Here is a 25213-nt window from a genome sequence, read left to right as displayed (position 1 = left end):
AAAAAGACACCGTCTTTTCAGCCTCAGTCCTTTCGTCCCTATAAGAGTCATATCTGCCCAGGGATAGAGGAAAGGGAAGAAGACTGCAGCAGGCAGCCCATTCCCAGGAACAGAAGCGTTCCACTGCTTCTGCCAAGCTCTCAGCATGACGCTGGGACCGTACAGGACCCCTGGATCCTACATGTAGTATCCCAGGGGTACAGATTGGAATGTCGAGACGTTTCCCCTTCGCAGGCTCCTGAAGTCTGGTTTACCAAGGTCTCCCTCCGACAAGGAGGCAGTATGGGAAACAATTCACAAGCTGTATTCCCAGCAGGTGATAATCAAATTACCCCTCCTACAACAAGAAAAGGGGTATTATTCCACATTATATTGTGGTACTGAAGCCAGAAGGCTAGGTGAGACCTATTCTAAATCTAAAAAAATTTGAACTCTTACAAAGGTTCAAATCAAGATGGAGTCACTCAGAGCAGTGATAACGAACCAGGAAGAAGGGGACTATATAGTGTCCCGAGACATCAGGGATGCTTACCTCCATGTCCAAAATTTGCCCTTCTCACTAAGGGTACCTCAGGTTCGTGGTACAGAACTGTCACTATCAGTTTCAGACGCTGCCGTTTGGATTGTCCACGGCACCCCGGGTCTTTACCAAGGTAATGGCCGAAATGATGACTCTTCTTCGAAGAAAAGGCGTCTTAATTATCCCTTACTTGGACGATCTCCTGATAAGGGCAAAGTCCAGGGAACAGTTGGAGGTCGGAGTAGCACTATCTCGGATACTGCTACAACAGCACGGGTGGATTCTAAATATTCCAAAATCGCAGCTGATCCCGACGACAAGTCTGCTGTGCCTAGGGATGATTCTGGACACAGTCCAGAAAAAGGTGTTTCTCCCGGAAGAGAAAGCCAGGGAGTTATCCGAGCTAGTCAGGAACCTCCTAAAATCAGTGCATCATTGCACAAGGGTCCTGGTAAAGATGGTGACTTCCTACGAAGCAATTCCATTCGGCAGATTTCACGCAAGAATTTTTCAGTGGGATCTGCTGGACAAATGGTCCGGATCGCATCTTCAGATGCATCAGCGGATAACCCTATATCCAAGGACAAGGGTGTCTCTCCTGTGGTGGTTACAGAGTGCTCATCTTCTAGAGGGCCGCAGATTCGGCATTCAGGATTGGATGCTGGTGACCACGGAGGCCAGCCCGAGAGGCTGGGGAGCAGTCACACAAGGAAAAAATTTCCAGGGAGTGTGATCAAGTCTGGAGACTTTTCTCCACATAAATATACTGGAGCTAAGGGTAAATTTATAATACTCTAAGCTTAGCAAGACCTCTGCTTCAAGGTCAGCCGGTATTGATCCAGTGGGAAAAACATCACGGCAGTCGCCCACGTAAATAGACAGGGCGGCACAAGAAGCAGGAGGGCAATGGCAAAAACTGCAAGGACTTGTCGCTGGGCGGAAAATCATGTGATAGCACTGTCAGCAGTGTTTCATTCCGGGAATGGAAACTGGGAAGCAGACTTCCTCAGCAGGCACGACCTCCACCCGGTAGAGTGGAAACTTCATCGGGAAGTTTTCCACATGATTGTAAACCGTTGGGAAATACCAAAGGTGGACATGATGGCGTCCCGTCTGAACAAAAAACGGGACCGGTATTGCGCCAGGTTAAGAGACCCTCAGGCAATAGCTGTGGACGTTCTGGTAACACCATGGATGTACCAGTCGGTGTATGTGTTCCATCCTCTGCTTCTCATACCTAAGGTACTGAGACTTATAAGACGTAGAGGAGTAAGAACTATACTCATGGCTCCGGATTGGCCAAGAAGGACTTGGTACCCGGAACTTCAAGAGATGCTCACAGAGGACTTATGGCCTCTGCCGCTAAGAAGGAACTTGTTTCAGCAAGTACCATGTCTGTTCCAAGAATTACCGCAGCTGCGTTTGACGGCATGGCGGTGGAACGCCGGATCCTAAGGGAAAAAGGCATTCCGGAAGAGGTCATTCCTACCCTGGTCAAAGCCAGAAAGGAGGTAACCGCACAACATTATCACCACATGTGGCAAAAATATGTTGCGTGGTGTGAGGCCAGAAAGGCCCCACGAAGAAATTTCAACTCGGTCGATTCCTGCATTTCCTGCAAACAGGAGTGTCTATGGGCCTCAAATTGGGGTCCATTAAGGTTCAAATTTCGGCCCTGTCGATTTTCTTCCAGAAAGAAGTGGCTTCAGTTCCTGGAGTCCAGAAGTTTGTCAAGGGAGTATTGCATATACAACCCCCTTTTGTGCCTCCAGTGGCACTGTGGGATCTCAACGTAGTTCTGGGATTCCTCAAATCACATTGGTTTAAAACCAGTCAAATCTGTGGATTTGAAGCATCTCACATGAAAAGTGACCATGCTCTTGGCCCTGGCCTGGACCAGGCGAGTGTCAAATTGGTGGTTTTTTTCTCAAAAAAGCCCATATCTGGTTGTCCATTTGGACAGGGCAGAGCTGCGGACTCGTCCCCAGTTCTCTCCCTAAGGTGGTGTCAGTGTTTCACCTGAACCAGCTTATTTTGGTGCCTTGCGCCTACTAGGGACTTGGAGGACTCCAGGTTGCTAGATGTTGTCAGGGCCCTGTAAATATAGGTTCCAGGACGGCTGGAGTCAGGAAAACTGACTTGCTGTTATCCTGTATGCACCCAACAAACTGGGTGCTCTTGCTTCTAAGCAGACTATTGCTAGTTGGATGTGTAATACAATTCACTTTGCACATTCTGTGGCAGGCCTGCCACAGCCAAAATATGTAAATGCCCATTCCACAAGGAAGGTGGGCTTATCTTGGGCGGCTGCCCGAGGGGTCTCGGCTTTACAACTTTGCCGAGCGGCTATTTAGTCGGGGGCAAACACGTTGGTAAAATCCTACAAATTTGATACCCTGGCTAAGGAGGACCTGGAGTTCTCTCATTCGGTGCTGCAGAGTCATCCGCACTCTCCCGCCCGTTTGGGAGCTTTGGTATTATCCCCATGGTCCTTTCAGGAACCCCAGCATCCACTAGGACGATAGAGAAAATAAGAATTTACTTACCGATAATTCTATTTCTCGGAGTCCGTAGTGGATGCTGGGCGCCCATCCCAAGTGCGGATTATCTGCAATACTTGTACATAGTTACAAAAATCGGGTTATTATTGTTGTGAGCCATCTTTTCAGAGGCTCCGCTGTTATCATACTGTTAACTGGGTTCAGATCACAGGTTGTACAGTGTGATTGGTGTGGCTGGTATGAGTCTTACCCGGGATTCAAAATCCTTCCTTATTGTGTACGCTCGTCCGGGCACAGTATCCTAACTGAGGCTTGGAGGAGGGTCATAGGGGGAGGAGCCAGTGCACACCACCTGATCCTAAAGCTTTACTTTTTGTGCCCTGTCTCCTGCGGAGCCGCTATTCCCCATGGTCCTTTCAGGAACCCCAGCATCCACTACGGACTCCGAGAAATAGAATTATCGGTAAGTAAATTCTTATTTTTTTTAGATACCTCCAGCTCAGACATGCCTTGCAGTCCCATTTCGCCAATTCCCCCACTAAAATTATACCATTTCCCATTAAGACCTTTGTAAGTATGCTGGGTCGAGTTAAGATGATTTCCCATGCTTATGGTTATCTACTCGCCAAACTCCATATAGATCCTTTGACACGTCTCCGTGTCAAATGGGAGCAGGATCTGGGCCCCATAGATGAAGAGAACTGGGCCCTTGCTTTGGAAACTCCGTGCACGGTTACCAAATCCATCAGGTATCAACAGATACAATACTTCCTTTTGCATAGAATATATATGACCCCGGCCAGACTGGCCAAATTCGGGACGGGTCGTGTGGGTGACTGCCCTAAGTGTGGGATGACTGCAGGTACTTTTTGGCACCTCATTTGGGATTGTCCGGTGCTGCGGGCTGTCTGGGCGGGGGTCGGATCGATTCTGGGGAACACAGGGGTGGACGAGGCCATGCTTACTCCGCAATTTTGCATCCTGGGAATGGGTAGCTCTGACTTTGTGTCTGGTCCAGAGGGCCTATATGCTCGCAACATATGTGCAATGGCGAAGGTGAGCATTGCCAGGCTATGGATGGCCCCTAAGGGCCCTACACTCCCCGCTCTTAAGGCACTAATAAACGACACTGTTTTTAAGGAACGATACATTTATATGAAACACAATGCCTCCGCTAAATTTGAAAGAATTTGGTCTCCATGGCTGGAATCCATATACTCCGTCCCAGACCCTACAACTTAATGGTGATAGGGTTACTAACAGGTCCTGGATTTGCCAAGTTATGATCTTCTAGGGCCATAGGCTTCCCTCTCACCCAATGGGTTGTGAATGAGAGAGTGGCTCTGTGCCCATCTGGACAGGGTAGGATTTAGAGTGCTAGTAACCCCCAATGCGTCCTCTTCCCCATAATGTTTTTTGTCTCTTTGTTTTTTTAATTTTTTTATTTCTGGGGTTCTCTGTGTTTGGTTTCTGATTGTTTTCTTCTCTTTTAAAGGGTTTTACTCGGACGGATTGTCCGTAAGAGTTATATTTGAGGGGGGGGGGGGGGGGAAACAAAACAAAGTATAATGTGATTTCATGAATACTAGAGTGTACGGATAATGCAAAATAATGGTATATATAACTGTACATTCCTATGCGCCTATGAGCAAATGACATAGTTTGAAAATAAGTCGAAAGTGAATGCTGTTCCCCGATGAGGACATGTCATTACGTGTTTAATGTGTTCCTGTTATGCAATGTCTGTATGCAAACTACTCTCCTTCGAAATAAAAATACTTTATTTAAAAAAAAAAAAAAAAAAAGATCACTTCAGACGACTAGATGCGGGAAGTTGTCTCTCACGGGTATGCAATCTCTTTCAAGAGACGTCCCGCTCGCCAGTTCTGCTCCACGGTTATCCCTTCGGATCCATTGAAAGCGCAAGCTCTACACATGGTTGTGCAATCCTTCCTGGACACAGGAGTGGTATTGCCGGTACCTCTGTCCCAGAGAGGCAGGGGATACTATTCGACCCTGTTTCTAGTTCCGAAGCCAAATGGTTCCTTCCGGCCTATACTCAACCTCAAAGCATTGAACAAATTTGTAAGAGTGTCCAATTTCCGTATGGAAACTCTGCGCTCTATTGTACTCGCCGTGGAACCAGATGACTATATGGTATCCCTGCACATACAGGATGCTTACCTACATATACCTATTGCTGTATCGCATCAACAATATCTGCAGTTTCCTATTGGCAACCTCCATTATCAGTTCCAGGCTCTGCCATTTGGACTGGCCACTACCCCTCGGATCTTCACCAAGGTCATGGCCTTGATGACGGCCCTTCTCTGCTGTCAGGGAATCAGGATCCCTCCATATCTGGACGGCTTGCTGATCCTGGCGAACTCCCAAGATGTTCTCCTCAGTCATTTGAAACTGACGGTTTAATTCCTACAGGCCCATCTGTGGCTCATCAACTGCAAAAAGTCCACGCTGGTCCCTGCTCGGAGCATAGTGCACCTGGGGGCACTGCTAGACACACACAGCCAAAAACTGTTTCTGTCTCAGGTTTAGATACTTCCTTTCTCGCCCAAGAGTGTTGATACACTCGGCGATGCAAGTACTAGGACTCATGGTGTCGACTTTCGACATGGTAGAGTACGCTCAATTTCATTCCCGCCCTCTGCAGAGGTTAATCCTTTCCAAGTGGGATGGCCTGCCCCATCGTATTAGGTCTCAAATGATCTCCTTGACTCCGGAAGTTCGTCTGTCACTGAGCTGATGGCTACAGGGCCAACAGTTGAGCAGGGGCCGTCCCTTCTGAATCTCCAACTGGGTCCTCCTGACAACGGATGCTAGTCTGCGGGGTTGGGGTGCGGTGTTGGAGCAACACTCTCTCCAGGGTCGGTGGACCAAGGAGAAATCTCTCCTCCCGATAAACATTCTGGAATTGCGGGCAGTGTTCAATGTGGTGACGCTTGCAGACCTTTTCAAGTACAATCAGACAACGCCACCGCGGTGGCGTACATAAATCAAGGTGGCACTCAAAGCTGCATGGCAATGCTAGAAGTATTAAAAATCCTCCGTTGGGCAGAACGACATCTGCCAGCAATATCGGCAGTGTTCATTCCCGGAGTCCTCAACTGGGAAGCGGATTTCCTCAGTTCTCAGGACATTCACGCTGGAGAGTGGAGTCTTCATCCGGAAGTCTTTTAACTCCTAGTGGACAAGTGGGGCCTACCAGATGTAGACCTGATGGCGTCTCATCACAATCACAAGGTTCCGGTCTTAGGATCAAGGACAAGGGATCCTCAAGCAGTGTTCGTGGATGCACTGGCAATTCCATGGAACTTTCGGCTGCCATACGTGTTCCCTCCAGTGTCACTCCTGCCCAGGGTACTATGGAAGTTCAAGCAAGAAAGAGGAATACTGCTTCTAGTCGCTCCAGCGTGACCCAGATGGCATTAGTTCTCAGACCTGCAAGGTCTAGCGATAGAGCGTCCTCTTCTTCTACTTCCTCAACGCCCAGACCTCCTCGTTCAGGGCCCTTGTGTCTACCCGGACCTGGCCAGACTGGCTTTGACGGCATGGCTCTTGAAGCTTCACTCCTGAGGGTCAAAGGATTCTCAGAGGTGGTTCTTCAAACTATGTTGAAGGCCCGCAAACTGGCTACTGTGCGGATTTATAACGGGGTCTGGAACTCTTCACATGGTGTGCTGCTAAGAATTATGATGCCTATTCGTTCAAAACTTCCAGGCTTTTGGCTTTTCTGCAACAAGGCCTAGATTTAGGCCTTCATCTGGCCTCCCTCAAGGTTCATATATCTGCCTTGTCAGTGTGGTTTCGGAGAAAAATTGCATCTTTTCCTGATGTTCATACTTTTCACTCAGGGTGTTCTACGGATTCAGCCTTCCTATGTCCCTCCTGTGGCTCCATGGGATCTGTCTGTTGTCTTAAATGCCCTACAAGAGTCTCCATTTGAACCTCTTGAGTCTGTGGACCTTAAATGCCTTACGCTTAAGGTCGTGTTTCTGCTGGCTATTGCCTCTGCTAGGAGGGTGTTGGACTTAGGCGCTTTGTCCTGTCGTCCACCTCTTTTGATTTTTCAGCGTGACCGGGCAGTTCTTCGATCTCGCCCCGGTTATCTACCTAAATCGGTATCTTCTTTCCATCTTAACCAAGAGATTCTGGTGCCAGCTTTTATCTCTTCTGGTTTGTCTTCCAAAGAATGGTCTTTGGATGTAGGCCCTCATTCCGAGTTGTTCGCTCGCTAGCAGATTTTAGCAGCATTGCACACGCTAAGCCGCGGCCCTCTGGGAGTGGATCTTAGCTCAGCAGAATTGCGAACGAAAAATTAGCAGAATTGCGAATAGAAAATTCTTAGCAGTTTCTGAGTAGCTCGAGACTTACTCCTACCCTGCGATCAGCTCAGCCCGTTTCGTTCCTGGTTTGACATCACAAACACGCCCTGCGTTCGGCCAGCCACTCCCCCGTTTCTCCAGACACTCCCGCGTTTTATCCTGGCACGCCTGCGTTTTTCCGCACACTCCCAGAAAACGGCCAGTTTCCGCCCAGAAATACCCACTTCCTGTCAATCACACTCCGATCACTTCAACGATGGAAATTCTTCGGTCGGACGTGAGTAAATCTACTAAGTTTTGAGCTAAAATACTTAACGCATGCGCACTGCGTACCATGCGCATTTTCGCCTTAATCGCTCCGTTGCGAAAATCGTCAACGAGCGAACAACTCTGAATGACCCCCATGGTCCGGGCTCTCCGTATTTACGTGGAGAGGACTGCCTCTATCCGGAGGTCAGATACCCTTTGTGTACTTTTTGGTTTTCACAAATGTGGCTGACCTGCGAATAAGCAAACCTTGGTCAGATGGATTAGAATGGTGATTGCACAAGCTTATGCGCAGGCTGGACTCCCAGCTCCTGCTGCTATCAAAACCCATTCTACTCGGTCTGTTGGACCATCTTGGGTGGCCCGCCGTGGCACATCCACTGAACAATTGTGCAAGGCGGCTACATGGTCCTCTGTGAACACGTTCATTAGGTTCTTTGCCTTTGAGACTTCCGCCTCCCCGGATGCTTCCTTTGGCGCCGGGTTCTTGTGCCCGCTACGGTGCATCCCCTCCCATGAGGAACTGCTTTAGGACATCCCCGATGTATTCCCTGTGGAATTCCAGAGTACCCCGCTGCAGAAAAGAAGATTTATGGTAGACTTACCATGGTTAAATCTCTTTCTGCGAGGTACACAGGATTCCACAGGGCGCCCACCCTGACGCACTTGGCTTCTTTGGGTTTGTATGGCGTTAGCCGCTGGTTCCTTCTCCTTTCGTGAGAATGTGGTTCTATGTGACTAAAATCTACCGTCTCTTTTACTTACTACTGCATTGGACTGGTTAACGAAACTGAGCTCCAGTGCCCGGAGGCGGGGTTACAGAGGCGGCGGTTCAGTGCATCCTGGGAACAGTCAAAGCTTTAGCCTGTTGGTGCCTAGGATCAAGATCCAACTCTACACCCCGATGTATCCAGTGTACCTTGCAGAAAGAGATTAACCATGGTAAGTCTACCATAAATCTCCTTATATAGCACCAAATGTGGTGCATTCTGATACTATGGCGTTGAGTGGCACCGCAGCCAGGGGCACAATGCACACATGCAGCTTGGGGTAGGAAGATGGGTCCCCGGTTCCATCAACCTGCACCAAGTTGCATGTGTGCATTGTGCCCCTGGCAGCGGTGCCACTCAACACCATAGTATCAGAATGCACCACATCTGTTGCTATATATAGCAAGGGCAGTGTGTATGTGTGTATGTATATGTATGTGTGTATGTATATATAATATACATTTTTTTTTTTTTTTTTTTTTTTTTTTTTTTTTTTATAAATATGCGGCCAACATGGCTGAACTTTTTCAAACACTATCTTTATAGTAGCATCTGGTGCAGCATGAGATATGGTGGTAGTGGCACATGATTTCAGACTCTACCATGAGGAAGAGTGCCTGTGGATGACTGAACAAACAGAAGAGAGAGACTGCCTATAACCGCCTGGTGGAGTAGTCAGAGCCCACCTTCTTAGCGGACACTGTGGCCTGGATCTGGAAAAATTGAGGTTCCCCCGGCACCAACAACCTGCCTCTAGCAGCATGTTTGTATTGTGCGCCTGAAAGCGTGCCACTCTTAACCATGGTTTTCATGATGCAACACATGTGCATCATTACATTTATGAAATGAAGAAAAAAAAATGCTATATATTGCAGCAGATGTGGTGCATTCTCATACTATGGCGTTGAGTGGCACCGCAGCCAGGGGCACAATGCACACATGCAGCTTGGGGTAGGAAGATGGGTCCCCGGTTCCATCAACCTGCACCAAGTTGCATATGTGCATTGTGCCCCTGGCTGTGGTGCCACTCAACGCCGTAGTATCAGAAGGCACAACATCTGCTGCAATATATAAGTGCATGAATACATTTGTGAACCAATAAACATAATTGTATATATATCAAAACATAAGTATTTTTATAAATATGCGGCCAACATGGCTGAACTTTTCAAACACTATAACTTTATATTAATGTTTCTTCAAATTAAAATTTTGCATATAAATATGATGCAGTATGATATACAGTGTTTTTGAGTGGCAGCGCTTTCAGGGGCACAATGCGCACATGCAGGTAGGCCCAGCTTCAGGCTGGCACTATCAACCTGACCCAAGCTGCATGTGTGCATTGTTCACCTGAAAACGGCGCCACTAAAATGCTGTATATCATAGTGCACTAGATCTATCGCAATATATACCAGTGCAGCAGGAATTTTTATTTATTTATTTATTTATATATATATGTATGTATGTATGTGTGTGTATGTATGTATGTATGTATGTATGTGTATATATATATATATAGAGAGAGATATAGAGATATTATATATATATATATATATATATATATATATATATATATATATATATATACACACACACACACACACCAACAGTTGTGGTACATTCTGATACTACGGTGTTGAGTTTCACCAGTGCCAGGGGCGCAATGCACACATGCATAAGGGCAGGAAGTTGGGTCCCCGGTACCATCAACCTGTCCCTAGCAGTATGTGTGCATTGTCCGCCTGAAAGCGTTGACACTCACCGTAGTATAAGAATGCACCATATCTGTTGGTATGTATAACAAGTGCAGCAGTAAATGAGAATCATCCTACATTTGAAAGAGACTTGTCTCCTCCACCTCCTCTTGATCCCCCTGTGACATCAAGGAGGTCAAAATTGCAGAGGGGATGGTGGATGTGTGGCTGGCTTGGGAAGGAAAGCTGGGTTGAGGAGGAGATTAGATAGTGGGGGAAGGGTGGCTGGATGACGATAACGGGAAAAGTGGCTGGTTTGAGGAGGATGGAAAGTGGAGAAAGGGTAGGTGGATGGGGTCTGCGGTTGTGGATAACCGGAATGGTAGCTGGGATGCGGAGGAGGATGGGTACTGGAGGAAGGGTAGGTGGGTGGTGAACTGAAGGTCAATGGGAGATGAGGAGCAGGTGCTTGAGGTTCTGGCCCATGACACTCTGGTGTCAGTTGTCCTGTGAGTGTTTTGTACAAAACCTGTGACACCAGGCGCTGGCACTCTACTTGCTGCTGCTCGGAAACCTTACGCATGGTTTTGCTAACATATGACGCAAAGTCATCAAATTCATCCGGTTTCCAGAGCAGCTGTGAACGGGCATCCAATAGTAGCGGGTCTTTAACAAATTTGGTTTTCCTGGGGTTCCTCCTGGAACCCTGTAGCTGTGGAGATTTTGGTTCCTCTGGTGATGTGTTGTTGAGGTCAGGGGTACGGCTGAGTTCTTCAGGTGTCTGTGGGGTAAAAAAACATTTTTTTCTTTTACAGTTCCCTACTAGCGTGGAAGAATGGCAAGCTATTGCAGAGGACTTTGACAGGCGCTGGAATTACCCAAACTGTGAAGGTGTGATAGACGGGAAACGTGCGCATCACCAAACCCACCAACAGCGGATCGGACTACTTCAATTATAAAGGTTACTTTAGCATTTTTCTCATGGCGGTGATCAATGCAAACTATGAATTTATTTTCCTGGATGTTGGGAAAAATGGTCGTTGCTCAGATGGTGGATCCTTGAAAAATACGCACTTCTATGATAGGCTCACCACCAACTCCATTCATCTGCCGCCTGTTGAGCAAACAAAGAATGGCCTGGGATTTGTGTTCGCGACAGATGAGGTCTTCACACTGCACAAACACATAATGAAGCCCTACCCGCAAAGAGTCCTGAACCACGATAGGTGCATTTTCAACTATCGCCTTTCTAGGGCCTGTCGGGTTGTTGAGAATGCATTTGGCATTCTCGACAACCGGTTCAGGATCTTCCACCGACCCATCAACATGAGGCTGGACAAAATTAACTGTGTAGTAACAGCATGCTGTATACTGCACAACATGCTCCGATGCAAGGCCACGAGACAAATGCCTTTGCTCCCAGCAGGACCGGAAGACCCCAACCAGCCATTGGTGAAAGTGACGATTTTCTCGGTGGGACCTCCTGCAGTAACCTTACGTGGCACTGCAAGGGCAAAAGAGGTCTGTGAAAACTATGATGCCTTTTTCAATGGGGAAGGAGCTGTGGCATGGCAGGAGGAATATATTAGCTAAGAACAATTTAAAAGCAACTTACCTCTTCGGCCTCCTCCACATCCAGACTTCCCTTCTCGGGCTCTGCCATCACCACTAGGGACTCCTTAGCTGACCGTTTCTCCAGGAGGAAGTTTAGTTCTTTGTAATACCACAGCTGCGGCACATAGATCTTGTCTGTACCGGCCCCTGACCTCTTCGACTCCTCCACCTTGCGGTTCTCTTTTACGAAGACTGTCCGGATATTGGCAATTTTCTTCCGGACCCAGGCCATTGAGGCCTCAAAGAAGGTGGGCTTGGAGTACTCCACCAGGCAGTTATAAGCAGCCTCCCTCTTCTGTTTGTTGCTGTAGTCCGGTGAGGACGTCAGCCAGAGACACTCCTCCTCACGGTACAGGCTGATAAAGCCTAATAGAAAATCGCGGCTCTCATAGGACATCTGCAGAATGCAAAAAAAGGAAAATGAAAAAACATGAAAAAAGTTCCATTATTCTGGTTAATAAATAAAGTTTTGTTTTCTAGTATTATTCTGGTTAAATAACGTTTGTTTTCTAGTATTACTTTGTTTAAATAAAGTTTGTTTTCTGGTTACTGCTGTGAGTTATCTGAAATATGTTGTGATAATACATTGGTGTGCAGGGTGCAACAGCATAATGGTAGCCAGTGGCTTGCAGTGGGGCAGCATATTGGCGGACAGGGCGTGGCCAGTGGCTTGCAGTGGGCCAGTATAATGGTGGGTGCAGCAGCATAATGGTGGGCAGTGGCTTGCAATGGGGCAGCATAGTAATGGACAGGGCGCGGCCAGTGGCTTGCAGTGGTGCAGCATTTTGGGCAGTGGGCCAGTATAATGGTGGGTCATACTTGCCTACTTTCTGGCAGCCCTGTCTGGGAGAGAGCTGCCAGGTCGGCTCAGTGGAGGGGCTGGGCAGGACAAAGACGAGAGGAGGGGGCGGGGAGGAGGCGGTACGAGGGCATGGCGGAGGCGGTACGAGGGCAGGGTTACATCGTCACAACGTTTAAGCCACGCCCCCGCTCTATAATGCCGCTATAACCGGCATTTTACAGCAGGGGGCGTGACAATGATGACGCGATTCAACAAGAATCGCGTCATCGACTGTCCGGACCGCCCACTTTACTCTCAAAGTGGGCGGCCGGGCAGGTGGGAACTGAAAAATCGGGTAACTTGTCTGCTCTTCCGGGGTGGGCGATTTTCGGGAGCCTCCCGGCCATTCCGGGAGAGTAGGCAAGTATGTGGTGGGTGCAGCAACATAATGGCGGGCAGTGGGGCAGCATAATGGCGGACAGGGCGCGGACAGTGGCTTGCAGTGGTGCAGCATTTTGGGCAGTGGGCCAGTATAATGGTGGGTGCAGCAGCAGTGGCTTGCAGTGGTGCAGCATATTGGCGGACAGGGCGCGGCCAGTGGCTTGCAGTGGGGCAGCATTTTGGGCAGTGGGCCAGTATAATGGTGGGTAGAGCAGCATAATGGTGGGCAGTGGTGGTAAAACCTCATAATATTCATTGCTGGCCAGTGGTGTAGCCTGCCTACCTTGTCTGCTGTTTGGGAGCTCAGCAGCGTGCTTCCAACCTCCTCTCCAGTCATGTGTGCAGTGGGGGGAAGAGGAGTGACTAGGAAGTCTGATCCTATCTTCACAGATCACACATCGCAGTGTGATAAATCGAAAGTGGTTAAAAACAGCATGCGATCGTACTGCGATTATATTACTGCGATTATATGCAGATTTCACTGAACGATATGAACGTTCCTGTTCATTAATGAACGAGAACTTGTTCATATCATTCAGTGTGGAGGCACCAGCGATGAACGATGCACGGCCCCGCGCTCGTTCATCGTTGGTGCCCCTTCACTTATGCATGCAGGCCAATATGGACAATCTCATCCATATTAGCATGCACTGCTATGGAGCCGGGTGATGTGGGGAGTGAAGAAACTTCACTTACGCCGCCCCCCCCCCCCCCCTGCCGCCTGGGTCACCCGCCGGCCGTGTGTAGGGACCATTAGTCAGGAGAGGGCTGCCAGCAAAAGAACAGCATCAGTGTTTTGGTTTTTTTTGGAAGTAATTTATCTTCCAGCTTTAAAGATTGTTATTGTCTGTTTCAAATTGTAATCTGGTATTACTGGTTCCACAACTTTACACAACCTGGAAGGATACTTAGCCAGTTGCTTTTATAATGGGTACTGAGCTTCACCCTGTATGTGGTTAGATCTCTTTCTGTTGTACATCAAGTGGTATATTACTAGTATACCTTTCATATTATGCTGACAGTTTTTTTTTTTTTATGTAGTTATATATATTTTTTTTATATATTTAAGATACTTCTTAATGACATTGGCTGTATGTTTGTCCTGCAAGGTACTTATTCATCATGCAATACCATCAGGGAGGCATCTGATTGGCTCCAAATTTATTCTGTAGCAGAACAACAATCCCAAACATACAGCCAATGTCATTAAGAACTATATTTAGCATAAAGAAGAACAAGGAGTCCTGGAAGTAATGATATGGCCCCCACAGAAACCTGAACTCGGCATCATCCAGTTGTCTGGGATTACACGAAGAGACAGAAGGATTTGAGCAAGCCTACATCCACAGAAGATCTGTGGTTAGTTCTCCAAGATGTTTGGAACAACCTCCCTGCTGAGTTCCATCAAAAACTGTGTGCAAGTGTACCTGGAATAACCGATGCTGTTTTGAAGACAAAGGGTGGTCACACTAAATATTGATTTAATTTAGATTTCTCTTCTGTTCATTCACTTTGCATTTTGTTAATTGATGATTAACTGATTGTGCACTCTCCTTCCGGTCAAGAGCGGGACCCGCTTGGCCACTATGTGTGGCCGTAGCCTTAGTGCTTTGCATTAAATTAATATTTCTTATCTTTTTTTGGATGCAGGTGATTTAATTATTTAAGGACATCATGCAGAAGGTTCTGTCCGCTATGAAGCGTTTTATACATTCAGAGAATGGAGAGACCGATCCCATATTGAAAGGACCTGGACAAGAGAGTGGGCAAACTTACATTAGTATTCACAACAGTGACGCATCTTTGTCATGTAATTCTACGGAAGAAGTAGCTACAGTCACCTGCACAACCTGCCGAGGGACAGGCAGGATTCCCAGAGGTACAGCTGTATTTACAGAGTATAGTTAAGATCTACTGTATGGAACCAAAAGTGACTCTTTTTATAGCAATGGAAAGTATTAACAAAACACATGCTTTTAGAAGTTTAATTTACATATTTATTCAGTTTTTTTTTTAAATTATAATCTAATTATTAAGCCAAATTTCCAATACATTTGGACATATTATCCAGTTCAGGTGAATTCTGATCACCTTCGTTTCCTAATGGCAAATTCTTTTTTTACAACCCTACCCCATGCCAGGTGTCTTTTTACCCGAAAATGCATTTTAGTTGCAATGTGAAGTAACTAAGACACAACAGAAGACACTAATGATTAATTTGATATGCGACACATATATCTGTGCGCAACAGAGTTTCTGACTCTGTATATGAAGTGCTACAATGCAGCAGCGGTTTAAATATGATTTGTCGGCGGACGGGATGCCGGCTATCAGTATCCCAACAACAGAATGCCGGCAGCGGGGTGAGCGATACGAGTCTCCTTGCGGGCTTGCTGCGCTTGCCTTGCTGCACTCACCACAGGGTCTATTCCCACTCTGTGGGTGTCGTGGACACCCACGAGTGGGAATAGCCCTGTTGCATCTGTATTCTGGCTGTCGGCTTAGTCAGATGTCGGAAATCCGGCAAATTAACCGCATATCGCAGCAGCCGTGGCTTTTTTCCATGCTAAGTTCTGTTGTGCTTCGTATACGGACTCAGGGCCTTATTGTTTGTGCGCAGTTGCCTATGCAGCTGCAAATTTTTAGGCTACGGAATTGCTAATCATCGCAAGTGAAGCTGCCCTCCAGAAAAGAAGATGGACGCCCACCAGAGCCATTGCAAATGTTTTCGCAACTACATACACAGCTCCAATGCAGTAGCGAAGAACATCGACTACTCGAGTGAGTCTGTGGTCACACAGCGGAGGTAGAGAAGCTGGAACCATGTTTATTTACGTACATGAGTGCAGCTGAAGTCAGAAACACACCCCAAAAATGGCCATGACATGCCTGCATTTTTGTTACATCTCTCAAATGGTCCCTTTCTGTTAACCACTCTGTGCGTTAATGATCTCACTGTGAGCAGCATCGCAAAGGTACCCTGACACATGCGCAGGGTAATTACGGAGCATGCAGTCTGCAGATAATCACTCTGAACATCCGCATTGCGTGCAAACATGAATTACGGATGGTGTTATGGTTAGCATTACTGCCACACAGCACTGAGGTCATGGGTTTGATTCCCACCATGGCCCTAACTGTGCGGAGTTTGTATATTTTCCACATACTTTCGTGGGTTTCCTCCGGGTACTCCGGTTTCCTCCCACAATCCAAAAATATACTGGTAGGTGAACCCTAGTGTGAAATGTGAGGCTAGATGTATGAGGACACATCTGTAGCTGTACTTTGATTATGCCCATTACTATTCAGTTATAGCTACCAGAGGACACTGTGCAGCAGATTGATATCCACTGGAACGGATGCAGTGCCTAATTGTACAGGAGTTTTTGTCTCCACACACCCTGTCATAGCAGAATGAGTCTTTAAAATTAGGGATGTGCACCTGAAATTTTTCGGGTTTTGGTTTTGGGTTCGGTTCCGTGGCCGTGTTTTGGGTTCGAACGCATTTTGGCAAAACCTCACCGAATTTTTTTTGTCGGATTCGGGTGTGTTTTGGATTCGGGTGTTTTTTTCCAAAAACCCTAAAAAACAGCTTAAATCATAGAATTTGGGGGTCATTTTGATCCCATAGTATTATTAACCTCAATAACCATAATTTCCACTCATTTTCAGTCTATTCTGAACACCTCACACCTCACAATATTATTTTTAGTCCTAAAATTTGCACCAAAGTCGCTGGATGGCTAAGCTAAGCGACCCAAGTGGCCGACACAAACACCTGGCCCATCTAGGAGTGGCACTGCAGTGTCAGGCAGGATGGCCCTTCCAAAAAATACTCCCCAAACAGCACATGACGCAAAGAAAAAAAGAGGCGCAATGAGGTAGCTGTGTGAGTAAGCTAAGCGACCCTAGTGGCCGACACAAACACCTGGCCCATCTAGGAGTGGCACTGCAGTGTCACGCAGGATGGCCCTTCCAAAAAATACTCCCCAAACAGCACATGACGCAAAGAAGAAAAAAAAGAGGCGCAATGAGGTAGCTGTGTGAGTAAGCTAAGCGACCCTAGTGGCCGACACAAACACCTGGCCCATCTAGGAGTGGCACTGCAGTGTCACGCAGGATGGCCCTTCCAAAAAATACTCCCCAAACAGCACATGACGCAAAGAAGAAAAAAAGAAAAAAAAGGTGCATGATGGAATTGTCCTTGGGCCCTCCCACCCACCCTTATGTTGTATAAACAGGACATGCACACTTTAACCAACCCATCATTTCAGCGACAGGGTCTGCCACACGACTGTGACTGAAATGACTGGTTGGTTTGGGCCCCCACCAAAAAAGAAGCAATCAATCTCTCCTTGCACAAACTGGCTCTACAGAGGCAAGATGTCCACCTCATCATCATCGTCCGATTCATCACCCCTTTCACTGTGTACATCCCCCTCCTCACAGATTATTAATTCGTCCCCACTGGAATCCACCATCTCAGATCCCCGTGTACTTTCTGGAGGCAATTGCTGCTGGTGAATGTCTCCATGGAGTAATTGATTATAATTCATTTTAATGAACATCATCTTCTCCACATTTTCTGGAAGTAACCTCGTACGCCGATTTGCTGACAAGGTGAGCGGCGGCACTAAACACTCTTTCGGAGTACACACTGGAGGGAGGGCAACTTAGGTAGAATAAAGCCAGTTTGTGCAAGGGCCTCCAAATTGCCTCTTTTCCCTGCCAGTATACGTACGGACTGTCTGACGTGCCTACTTGGATGCGGTCACTCATATCCTCCACCATTCTTTCAATGGTGAGAGAATCATATGCAGTGACAGTAGACGACATGTCAGTAATCGTTGGCAGGTCCTTCAGTCCGGACCAGATGTCAGCATCAGCAGTCGCTCCAGACTGCCCTGCATCACCGCCAGCGGGTGGGCTCGGAATTCGTAGCCTTTTCCTCGCACCCCCAGTTGCAGGAGAATGTGAAGGAGGAGATGTTGACAGGTCGCGTTCCGCTTGACTTGACAATTTTCTCACCAGCAGTTCTTTGAACCCCTGCAGACTTGTGTCTGCTGGAAAGAGAGATCCAACGTAGGTTTTAAATCTAGGATCGAGCACGGTGGCCAAAATGTAGTGCTCTGATTTCAACAGATTGACCACACGTGAATCCTGGTTAAGCGAATGAAGGGCTCCATCCACAAGTCCCACATGCCTAGCGGAATCGCTCTGTTTTAGCTCCTCCTTCAATGCCTCCAGCTTCTTCTGCAAAAGCCTGATTAGAGGAATGACCTGACTCAGGCTGGCAGTGTCTGAACTGACTTCACGTGTGGCAAGTTCAAAGGGCAGCAGAACCTTGCACAACGTTGAAATCATTCTCCACTGCGCTTGAGACAGGTGCATTCCCCCTCCTTTGCCTATATCGTGGGCAGATGTATAGGCTTGAATGGCCTTTTGCTGCTCCTCCATCCTCTGAAGCATATAGAGGGTTGAATTCCACCTCGTTACCACCTCTTGCTTCAGATGATGGCAGGGCAGGTTCAGGTTTTTTTGGTGGTGCTCCAGTCTTCTGTACGCGGTGCCTGCACGCCGAAAGTGGCCCGCAATTCTTCTGGCCACCGACAGCATCTCTTGCACGCCCCTGTCGTTTTTTAAATAATTCTGCACCACCAAATTCAAGGTATGTGCAAAACATGGGACGTGCTGGAATTTGCCCAGATGTAATGCACGCACAATATTGCTGGCGTTGTCCGATGCCACAAATCCCCAGGAGAGTCCAATTGGGGTAAGCCATTCTGCGATGATCTTCCTCAGTTGCCGTAAGAGGTTTTCAGCTGTGTGCGTATTCTGGAAAGCGGTGATACAAAGCGTAGCCTGCCTAGGAACGAGTTGGCGTTTGCGAGATGCTGCTACTGGTGCCGCCGCTGCTGTTCTTGCAGCGGGAGGCAATACATCTACCCAGTGGGCTGTCACAGTCATGTAGTCCTGAGTCTGCCCTGCTCCACTTGTCCACATGTCCGTGGTTAAGTGGACATTGGGTACAACTGCATTTTTTAGGACACTGGTGAGTCTTTTTCTGACGTCCGTGTACATTCTCGGTATCGCCTGCCTAGAGAAGTGGAACCTAGATGGTATTTGGTAACGGGGGCACACTACCTCAAGAAATTGTCTAGTTCCCTGTGAACTAACGGCGGATACCGGACGCACGTCTAACACCAACATAGTTGTCAAGGCCTCAGTTATCCGCTTTGCAACAGGATGACTGCTGTGATATTTCATCTTTCTCGCAAAGGACTGTTGGACAGTCAATTGCTTACTGGAAGTAGTACAAGTGGTTTTCCGACTTCCCCTCTGGGATGACTATCGACTCCCAGCAGCAACAACAGCAGCGCCAGCAGCAGTAGGCGTTACACACTCAAGGATGCATCGGAGGAATCCCAGGCAGGAGAGGACTCGTCAGACGTGCCAGTGACATGGCCTGCAGGACTATTGGCTTTCCTGGGTAAGGAGGAAATTGACACTGAGGGAGTTGGTGATGTGGTTTGCGTGAGCTTGGTTACAAGAGGAAGGGATTTACTGGTCAGTGGACTGCTTCCGCTGTCGCCCAAAGTTTTTGAACTTGTCACTGACTTATTATGAATGCACTGCAGGTGACGTATAAGGGAGGATGTTCCGAGGTGGTTAACGTCCTTACCCCTACTTATTACAGCTTGACAAAGGCAACACACGGCTTGACACCTGTTGTCCGCATTTCTGTTGAAATACTTCCACACTGAAGAGCTGATTTTTTTTTTTTTTTGGTATTTTCACCAGGCATGTCAATGGCCATATTCCTCCCACGGACAACAGGTGTCTCCCCGGGTGCCTGACTTAAACAAACCACCTCACCATCAGAATCCTCCTTGTCAATTTCCTCACCAGCGCCAGCAACACCCATATCCTCATCCTGGTGTACTTCAACACTGACATCTTCAATTTCACTATCAGGAACTGGACTGCGGGTGCTCCTTTCAACACTTGCAGGGGGCGTGCAAATGGTGGAAGGCGCAAGCTCTTCCCGTCCAGTATTGGGAAGGTCAGGCATCGCAACCGACACAATTGGACTCTCCTTTGGGATTTGGGATTTCGAAGAACGCACAGTTCTTTGCTGTGCTTTTGCCGCAAGTCTTTTCTTTTTTCTAGCGAGAGGATGAGTGCTTCCATCCTCATGTGAAGCTGAACCACTAGCCATGAACATAGGCCAGGGCCTCAGCCGTTCCTTGCCACTCTGTGTCGTTAATGGCACATTGGCAAGTTTACGCTTCTCCTCAGACGCTTTTAATTTTGATTTTTGGGTCATTTTTTTACTGATCTTTTGTGTTTTGGATTTTACATGCTCTGTACTATGACATTGGGCATCGTCCTTGGCAGACGACGTTGATGGCATTTCATCGTCTCGGCCATGACTAGTGGCAGCAGCTTCAGCACGAGGTGGAAGTGGATCTTGATCTTTCCCTATGTTTTTAACCTCCACATTTTTGTTCTCCATATTTTGCGCACAACTAAAAGCCACCACAGGTATACAATGTAGATGGATGGATAGTATAGTATTACTTATACTTATGGACGACGAGTGACGACACAGAGGTAGGTACAGCCGTGGCCTACCGTACTGCTGCTTAGTGCTTATATATAAATATAATATACTGTATAACGGACCTGGTGGACAGTGTCAGCAGACTGCTAAACTAGTATGAAGAAAGAAAAAAAAAACACCACAGGTATACAATGTAGATGGATGGATAGTATAGTATTACTTATACTTATGGACGACGAGTGACGACACAGAGGTAGGTACAGCCGTGGCCTACCGTACTGCTGCTTAGTGCTTATATATAAATATAATATACTGTATAACGGACCTGGTGGACAGTGTCAGCAGCAGACTGCTAAACTAGTATGAAGAAAGAAAAAAAAAACACCACAGGTATACAATGTAGATGGATGGATAGTATTACTTATACTTATGGACGACGAGTGCACTGACGACACAGAGGTAGGTACAGCCGTGGCCTACCGTACTGCTGCTTACTGCTTAATTATTATATATATAATATACTGTATAACGGACCTGGTGGACACTGCAGTGTCAGCAGACTGCTAAACAAACTAGCATGAAGAAAGAAAAAAAAAAACACCACAGTGTTTTTCAGGCAGACAAACGTATACTGGACTGGTGGTCACTGTCAGCAAAACTGTGCACTGTACTCCTGCTATAACTGCTCCCCAGTCCCCACAATTAGGCAGTGTGAGCAGTGCACTCAGCACAGATATATCATGCAGCAGTGCAGCACACTGAGTGAGCACAGATATGGTGGAGCGTTTTTTTCAGGCAGAGAAACAACGGATTAAACTCAAAACCCTGCACTGTACTCCCTAACAGCTGCTCCCCGTCCCCAATCCTCCCCACAATTATAACTAACTAAGTTCTAATATATATAATACAACGGACTCTGAGAGGACGCCAGCCACGTCCTCTCCCTATCAATCTCAATGCACGTGTGAAAATGGCGGCGACGCGCGGCTCCTTTATATAGAATCCGAGTCTCGCGAGAATCCGACAGCGGGATGATGATGTTCGGGCGCGCTCGGGTTAACCGAGCAAGGCGGGAGGATCCGAGTCGCTCGGACCCGTGTAAAAAAAAGGTGAAGTTCGGGCGGGTTCGGATTCCGAGGAACCGAACCCGCTCATCACTATTTAAAATGGATTTAGTTTTATTTTTCTTTGGAATTGTCTAATGTAAATATTCGGAAATAAACCTATATTATACAGTTGTGTATGTGGCTTGTACTGTACATACAGTATTATTGGTGGGTCTGCTTTTTCCATTCAGTAGATTGCCATGGTTATTATTCAGATTTATTTATACAAAGCCATATTCCATTGCCTCTGGAGCCATATTCCATTGCATTTGGGATCATATCGGTAATAAAAGAAGACCTGGCTCTACTTACGAGCTTAAAGTCTCCTGGGAAATAAACGTTTAATACATATGGATAAGTGCTACATATTGGTCTGGCAAAATTGCAGGCATAAAAGGTGCTTGGGCTGTATGATCCAGTCTCACAGCAATGTTGGTCTGTGTTCAGTGGTCTGTGTGAGTGCAGAAAGAAAATGCATGTAGAATAGCTTATATGGTTACAAGGGTTGTTCTGGAATTTGATAAACCTGCCTGAAGATGTACATTTTCTGGGAACACTTGATGGTTTGAAGACTAATAGAAAGTTGTGGTGTGTGAGGGATGGCATTCCGGAGTGAGTACTTGGGAAATGTTTTGAGACGAGGGAAGATATGTATGTTTGTGTAATTTTGTTGATCGCTTTGTATGTTATGAGTACTTTATATTGGATTCTGTTAAATACAGCCAACCAGTGTAGAGACTGACATAGCAGAGCAGCTGTGGTGAAATGTTTTGTGAGAAAGATCAGCCTAGCAGCTGCATTCAAAATAGACTGTAGAGGCGAAAGGTTTGATTGGGGATTATCCGTATGGAGACTATTGCAATAGTCAATGCCGAAGATTATGAGTCCATGAATTAAAGCTTATGCAGTGTCTTGCGTAATGTCTAGAAATTATGTATGCAACATGATTTGGCTACTGAATGAAGCTGGGGAACAAATGACAGGTCTTAGTCATGGATAAATTGAAGGGTTTATTGTTGTATTATCAGTTATGTCACTTTTGTTGGCTTTTTAAGATACTGTATTATTACTTCTGTTTTTGACAGATGGCGTTTGAGGTGGCAAGATGACATCCAGAGTGAAATGGCAGATACACATATAGTAATGCGAGCCATAGGGGTAAATTTACCAATGTGGGAGTTCATTTTCTAGTAATGTTTTTTTTAGAACTGGTGATGTTGCTCATAGCAAACAATCACATTCTACTTAATATTTATCTAGCTGCTTCAAGAAGGTAATAGGTCTGGTTGCTATAGGGCAACATCATCCGTTCTAAAAAAAAAACCTCACACCTTAGTAAATTTACCCCACGCTTACTTTTATTTTGTTTGCTAAAACCATCCTGCAGGGGCATTTTAAGAGAGGAGGGGGCCTGTGTACAGTCTCCCTCCGGGCCCCCTCCTCTCTTTCTGGCAGCATATTAGTGGAGTTTCTAGGGAAAATGGTGCTGATAAATGTCCGTCGCACCATTTTCACGATGATTTTGTAGAGTTGCTGATACAGGACTCCAAAAAGGTAAGTACTGAAGAAATGGGTGTGGTGTGGGCCCCCTTGGATTCAGGGGCCCCGGTGGACTGCACACACTGCACCCATTATAGATACGCCACTGCCTTCCTGTCAATCTGGAATCCCCTTACAAAGCTGTGATTGGGAGGGTATTCAGTCATTGCCTGCCGGCAGTATTCTAATGTTACTGCCGACGGGCACGACAAGTTAATTTCAGCTCGCTACCCCTGGTGGTATCGACCTGAAATGCACTTAAAGAGACCTGTTTGGGCGCCCAAACGGGTCTTTTCACCATCGCGTCCATTACTTTAGTCTGGTTTAGGTGCTTTGCATGCCTAAACCTGACTTTTAATGGGCGCGATAACGGGGGCCATTTGAATATTGCCCCTCTATCTCCCGACGGGAGATAGGGGGTGCGATAAGATTTGAATTTCCCCCCATTGTCAGTATATAATGATTAATTCCATGGTGGGGCATTTCTCTAATATATGAAGATATGACAGCATTGTTCTTTCTGTCCTCTTCCTGTTCTGTCATTTTACCATGGCTATTTTTATACGTAAAAAAGGGAAGGTGATTGTAAAATCTCTGCCAGCTTCCTATAACTGGACCTGCACAAGGTTCATATAATAAGGAACATTGTGTTAATCCTCTATTCCATGGCCCACGCTCGTGCAGATAAAGTACACAGGATAAGATAAACCTATCTCCAGCTAGAGAAGACTTCAGTATTGTATAAAGTACAGCAGACTATGTTGGCATTATATGAGTGTTAATAAACAAGAAATATTGCAGTACCCTATAATTACTTATGCTAAATTCCACCCTCTCATTTTAGGCCAAGAAAAGGAGTTGGTGGCTCTAATTCCATACAGTGACCAGCGTCTGCAGCCACGGAGAACGTAATCTTACAATTCTATGTGAAGGGGGAGCTAAAGTGTGGGGTTTTGTTTTTTTAGTTATGCTGATATTTAACTTGGTTTTAAAAAAAGAAAAAAATAACTCCAGTTGCAATTTCTATTTTTAGACAGAGATATTTTATTATTTCATATATACCTTTTATTTGATTATTTACTGTACTTTGTAAACAGTGCTGGTCTTGCAAAGACAAGGTCACCTCTGAGATCTTATGGGTAGTGGGACAGAGCTTATCTAGGCATTTGTATGGACCGGCATCTGTATGCCAGCTATAAATTATTTAAACATTTTCTGAAACAATTACATTTATACTTTATTTGTATAGTGGTAACATACATGGAGGGGATTATGATACATATAAATGCCATACAAGGACATGAAAACAGAGGGTTGAGGTGACCCTTTCATAAACAAGTTTATAACCTGTAATCTATATATCTTTTGGTTATAGACCTTCAGCATTAAAAGCAAAGATGGATACTAAAAATGTGTGGCTTCCCTGTCCATCCATTTTTGAAGCTATATTGCACAGGTTATGTTTGATCATTTGTAGTCTATAGCTTAGGCCTGGCCAACCTGTGTCTCTCCAGCTGCTGTGAAACTACACGCCCCAGTATACCCTTCCACAGTTCTGTGATTAGGGAATGCAAGAACTGTGGCAGGGCATGCTGGGATGTGTAGTTTTACAACAGCTGGAGAGACCCAGGTTGGCCAGGACTGCTATAGACTCTGTGCAGGAGTAACTGTAACACGGTTCCCTCACCAGAGGCCCAGGTTTCGGTTGGTATGCAGACCACTCTTTGAAAGAGATTACCATGCGATTTGGAAAGAGTTTAGTGTGTTGAAAATATCTCCTATGTGAGTGAAGGATGCAGAGCAGCAGGTGAGGGAAGTGCATGCAGCCATCTCAAAACATCCTTGAGTGCCACTTAAAAGCACTATTGCCAAGAGCTAAAATAAATAATGGTGCAGCTTATAGCCAACAATTAAGATTGACTTACTTTTTCTGTATCAAGAAGGATCTATAGCATTTGTGCTGGTAACCATGGTGTCTTCTGTTTTTTAGGAAGCTCTATGTGGCTCTTGCTGTAACTATCTGCATGCTGATCTTTTTTACTGTTGTGTTCTTCCTGTATCCACGCTCTA

General features: G+C 46.4%; 2 protein-coding genes across 2 annotated transcripts in view; one reads left to right on the top strand and one right to left on the bottom strand.

Annotated features, from left to right (window-relative positions):
- The window catches only part of LOC135055717 (membrane primary amine oxidase-like), a 159127-nt gene that overhangs the window by 21134 nt on the left and 112780 nt on the right, over window positions 1–25213 (top strand). The window lies entirely within an intron of this gene.
- LOC135056001 (uncharacterized) lies at window positions 10002–13464 on the bottom strand. Its single transcript, XM_063960683.1, has 3 exons — window positions 13381–13464; window positions 11714–12109; window positions 10002–10879 (listed from the first exon to the last, which is right to left on the bottom strand). The coding sequence occupies exons 1-3, from the start codon at window positions 13462–13464 to the stop codon at window positions 10295–10297; spliced, it is 1065 nt and encodes a 354-aa protein (XP_063816753.1). The 3' UTR covers window positions 10002–10294.

Source organism: Pseudophryne corroboree, chromosome 3 (assembly GCF_028390025.1).
Source record: "Pseudophryne corroboree isolate aPseCor3 chromosome 3, aPseCor3.hap2, whole genome shotgun sequence".
Taxonomy (NCBI): Eukaryota; Metazoa; Chordata; class Amphibia; order Anura; family Myobatrachidae; genus Pseudophryne; species Pseudophryne corroboree.
This window is presented reverse-complemented; position numbering and strand designations above follow the sequence as displayed.

What these genes read in the sequence shown, in the direction of transcription:
- LOC135056001 (XM_063960683.1), bottom strand. Translation starts at nt 13,464, where the DNA reads ATGAACAAGTTCTCGTTCATTAATGAACAGGAACGTTCATATCGTTCA. An exon ending in ATCGCAGTAATATAATCGCA is followed by an intron (nt 12,110 to 13,380) that starts GTACGATCGCAT and finishes TGCATTCTGCAG; the next exon opens with ATGTCCTATGAGAGCCGCGA. An exon ending in ATGTGGAGGAGGCCGAAGAG is followed by an intron (nt 10,880 to 11,713) that starts GTAAGTTGCTTT and finishes TTTACCCCACAG; the next exon opens with ACACCTGAAGAACTCAGCCG.